Source organism: Chiloscyllium plagiosum, chromosome 30 (genome assembly GCF_004010195.1).
Source record: "Chiloscyllium plagiosum isolate BGI_BamShark_2017 chromosome 30, ASM401019v2, whole genome shotgun sequence".
NCBI classification, from domain to species: Eukaryota; Metazoa; Chordata; class Chondrichthyes; order Orectolobiformes; family Hemiscylliidae; genus Chiloscyllium; species Chiloscyllium plagiosum.
The window spans coordinates 43,438,092-43,443,043 of record NC_057739.1 but is presented as its reverse complement, the minus strand read 5'-3'; the positions used below and the strand labels follow the sequence as shown (position 1 = coordinate 43,443,043).

The 4,952-nt window shown below is 44.5% G+C and overlaps 1 protein-coding gene across 1 annotated transcript in view; it reads left to right on the top strand.

Moving 5' to 3' along the window:
* Positions 1–4,446, top strand: part of nup214 (nucleoporin 214) — a 115,457-nt gene extending 111,011 nt beyond the window's left edge. Inside the window, exon 36 of the mRNA XM_043719712.1 lies at positions 4,162–4,446. Coding sequence (XP_043575647.1) covers positions 4,162–4,198 — 37 coding nt within the window. The 3' untranslated portion in view covers positions 4,199–4,446. The remainder of the gene's footprint in view (positions 1–4,161) is intronic.
* The last annotated feature ends 506 nt before the right edge of the window (positions 4,447–4,952 follow it).

The following is a 4,952-nucleotide window of genomic DNA, read 5'->3' as shown; positions in this document are numbered from 1 at the left end:
TAACCCTGTCCATCTCTCTGTCACTCACTCCTGACCCTGTCCACCTCTCAGTCACTCCCTCCTAGCTCTGTCCACCTCTCTGTCACTCTCTCCGAACCCTGTCCACCTCTCTGTCACTCTCTCCTAACCCTGTCCACCGCTCTGTCACTCTCTCCTAACCCTGTCCACCTCTCTGTCACTCTCTCCTAACCCTGTCCACCTCTCTGTCACTCTCTCCTGACCCTGTCTACCTCTCTGTCACTCTCTCCTAACCCTGTCCACCGCTCTGTCACTCTCTCTTAACCTTGTCCATCTCTTTGTCACTCCCTCCTGACCCTGTCCATCTCTTTATCACTCCCTCCTGACCCTGTCTACCTCTCTGTCACTCCCTCCTGACCCTGTCCACCGCTCTGTCACTCTCGCCTGACCCTGTCCAGCTCTCTGTCACTCTCTCCTGACCCTGTCCACCTCTCTGTCACTCTGTCCTCCTTTAAGACAGTTCTTAAAACCTACCTCTTCAACTGAGCTTTTGGTCATTGTCCCTAATATCTCTATGAGCCTCTTTAGCAGAATTAGCTTGATAAAGCTCCCATGAAGAATTATTGAAGGTTTTATCACATTTTACAAGCACCACTGAAATGTAAATCCAGCGTCATTGTAGTATTGAATTCTCTCTTGGGTTTATTAGTGACCACCTTATTTTGGGATCTCTTGTTTTGGACTTCTCCCCAAGTGGAAATACCAAAACCCTTCAGTAATTGTTTACACCTTCATTAGGTCACCCCTCATTCCTCACTTTTATAAAGAGAAAACCTGCAGTTTGGTTAGTCCTAACCCCTCAGCTCAGATATCATTCTTGAAAATTAATATCTTGTGTACCTTCTCGTGTGGTACTTTGACATTTTGTTTTATAATTTGAAGACTGGAACTGGGCACAGCGCTCAAAATCCATCCTTCAATATGCCACCCCTGAGATTTGGTCGACTTGGGAAGGCCTTTGCAGATTAGCACTTATCCACCAAAGTTAGTTGTAAAATATTTAAATAAAAACATAAATACCGCTTAGCTTCAGATCTCTTGGTTCAAGTACTTAGTGCATAATATAATACAATCGACTCAATTCCAAGTTGCTCAGTTCAAGTGATCTATCTCCAGTTTCCATTAAGAAGCTGAATTCCCAATTTACTCAGTTATTATTGATTCACATCAGTCAGTGTCAAAGCCCACTTTGATTGACCATGTCTGGGCTGCAATCCTAGTCCACCAACAACTGGCTGGGGGAACCAGGTTCCCACCATATTCCTGAGAGAGTGAGATCATAGCAGTAAACTAGGAAAGACGTGCAGAGTCCCATCAAACCAGCCCACTTCGCCTGTCAGACCCTATCGCAGCTATTCCCTTACAGGGAATGTTATGAGATGTGGTGCATGTAAACTACTGTTCATGGACGTATTGTGCTGTTTGCATAATACAGGATTACAATTAGATAGGGTCAGACCAGAACAAGGAAATTCCCCAAGAAATTGCCGTGTGATTGATTAATCCGTGACTGTCCTTTTGGATTCTGAACTTGGGTGAGAGTTGGCTTTTCACATCATCTGAAGAGTGTAATGTGGCCCTTGAGAAATCTCTTGATGTCAGGATATCTGATCAGGTAATGAGAGTGAGTGGCTGCTGTTGAAGCAATAGGGTGCTGTCAGATGAAAAGATTGTTCTGAGTCAAAACCGGGTCCTTTTTAGAGGAAAATAATAGTCAAGATTGAACCTGCAAAATCTTACTACAGCCAGTAGGTCTTAGAGTCATACAACTCAGATACTGACCCTTCAGTCCAACTCACCCTCACCGACCAGACATCCCAATCTGATCTCGTCCCATTTACCAGCACTTGGCCCATATCCCTCTAAACCCTTACTGTTCACATATCCATCCAGATGCCTTTTAAATGCTGTCATTGTACCAGCCTCCACCACTTCCTCTGGCAGCTCATTCCATACACACACCACCCTCTGTGTGAAAAGGTTTACCCCTCGAGCCTTTTTTAAAGATTTCCCCTCTCACCTTAAACCTATGCCCTTCTAGTTCTGAACTCCCCCACCTGAGGGAAAAGTCTTTGTCTGTTTATCCTATCCATGCCCCTCATGATGTTATGAACCTCTCTAAGGTCACCCCTCAGCCTCTGACGCTCCAGGGAAAACCACCCCAGCCTATTCAACCTGTCCCTATAACTCAAATCCTCCAACCCGAGCAACATCCTTATAAATCTTTTCTGCACCCTCTCAAGTTTCACAGCATCCTTCCGATAGAAAGAGTGACCAGAATTGTACACAGTATTCTAAAAGTGACCTCACCAATGTCCTGTACAGCCACATCACGACGTCCCAACGCCTATACTCAATGTTATACTCAAGATGAAATGAATGGAATTTTACTGTGGATTATTTATTTTGAATGTTCCATTTTTAAAATTCAGGAAACCCTTGGATGTGATCAGAAATGTCTTCGTCTGCTCCTAAAGGTGTAGAATGTCGAGTGTTGCAGATGCCAGTCTCTGGGATTTGCCAAGTTACTTGAATTCAGATCTGCGGGTAGGAAGTTGTCCAGGGAACGGTGCCCACACCCAATCCCAAAACCAAGTCAGGAAAAGGCCACCAGCTGCCATCGTGTGGGGGGGCTATCCATACTTTCCAGCGAGTGACTAAGGAGTGGTCATGATTGCATCTCAGTGAGCTCCCATTGGCACAGGGCCAACACCAGCTGAGGGAGAAACACCTTTAACAACCTCAGAATATTCCAAAGCACCTCAGGCATTTTAAGTATTATTGAAATGTAGTCAGTGTTGTAATTTAGGAAACGTGACAGCCAGTTTGGCACAGAAGGTTCCCGTAAGCAACAACGTGAACACAGCAATTTAGTTTTTTTTTTGAGTGAGGGAGAACAATTGACCAAGACACTGGGCAAACACTCCTTTTCGTGAGGAGACCCAGGACCTTTTATGACCACCCTGAAGGGGGCAGTGTGGAGCCTTGATTGAATGGGGCCTCTGTGCTGCACTGGGGTGTTTCAGCCTAAATTTTAAACTCCTCCCTGGAGTGATTCTTCAGTCCAAAACATTAAGCCTCCAAGACAAAGTCATTGCTCTCTCAGGCTCAAGTGTTACAGTTTAGAACTTGCAGGGAATGCCTCTCCCAGTAACCAGGATGTGGAGGTGCCCCGGCTTGGACTAGGGTGTGGACAAGGTCAGAAGTCAGACAACACCATAACCTGTAGGTTATAGTCCTACAGGTTTGTTTAAAATCACAAGTTTTTCGAAGTGACCTTCACCTGACAAAGAGGGTGGGGCGGGGGGGGGGGAGGCATTCAGAAAGCTTGTGATTTCAAGTAACCCGTTGGACTATAACCTGGTGTCGTTGGGGTTCTGACCCTCTCCCAGTAACCACCAGGAAATCTTGATCGCTGTTGTCAAGGAAGTCCTGGAGATTTTATGAAATTGGTGCACATTTCTGCCTGCCCATCCCAGAAAGAGCCCCTTCCCCCTCCCAGGACGTTGCCTGATAGTGTGGTGCCCGGGCTGTCTGTTCATCACTCACTGTGCCCCTGTTGACCTGCTGTCCTTTTCATGTTTTCATAAGTTCACTTTATAATAGAATGGAGTGAAGGTGCAGGAGAGAACAAACAGCTGAAATCACCCAAAGGTGTTTCCCTGATGTAGATTTACAGCGTAGGAAATCCTTCCTCATTTCGAGGCATTGCACAGCACGGGAGGAGATCGGTTGGAATACCTCTGTAAAATCTCTGCTGTGACTTCCTCCGCTCTGGGGACAATCCCAGCTTCTGTAGTCTTCCACGCGATTGAAATCAATTTGCTTCCACTTTTAACCAAAAAGGGACAAGAGTTTGTGCACTTGCTGTGGGACAGTTTTGCTCTTTTAAAAGAGCAACATAAGCAGCCAATTCTCCCACTCCCCCCACACACACACACACCCCCAAAATTTGAAGCCTGTTTCGTGTCCCTGATTTAAAAAGGTGACTTAAGTGGGGGAAGAGGAATGTGCAATTTGCACCTTGGGAAATCTCGTCAGTAGTTAATAAGCGAACAGCTATTTTCTGAGAGTTGCTGGATTACTGCTTGACTTTGAGGGTGTGTGTTTTATTCTGCCTCAATGTTTTTCTTCTTCTTCTAGGTCCAGTCAGTCATTCACCAGTGGATGGAGGGGCTGAATTCTAAACAGCATTGCTTGATACGTTTTATAAACTGTACATAGCTATACAGATATATAATGTGTTGAGGTACCCTTGGTAACCCAAGAGGTGGTGTACTTTACAGAGAATCATAAACTGCAAATTAATCAAGTCCCCGTTGATCGCTGCAAAAAATGAGATTAAATCATGTTTGTTACTTTGAGATATGTCTTTGTCACATGATGTCATATTAATGACATTTTATCAAATAAAAGTTATATTTTAAATTGTCCCTAGCTTCTCACTTTGTTCATGAAAGTCTTAACCCTTTATCCTTTTCCCCCCTCCCACTGTTGCCGTGTGTCATTTTGTTATTCCCAGACTTGCCTAGCGTTGGAATGACTTCCATTGTTGGCCATATCATCCCGTCCCTATCGTCCATCGTCCTTTCTCCTAACACTGCTGCAAAGACACTGGGATGATCAGCGTCAGAAATGTAAGTATGTTTATGTATTGTGTCTCTTATCACAATGTGTTTTCCAGCCAATTAGTTCTGATGTAAATACTAGGACAGAAACCAATCGAGGAGCTCATTTTATATATGGCAAGCAGCCAAAGATTGAGCAGTTCATCTGTTGATTTGAAATGAAAGTTGGTCAGGAAATCTATGGAGAGCTCCTTTTCCTCATTTTGCATCTTGTGTCACATCAGCCAATTAATGGCTATTGATCAATACATTGAATTGTCAGTTCCCATTAGCATTGTGTCACACTAGCAGGATGATGAATCTGAT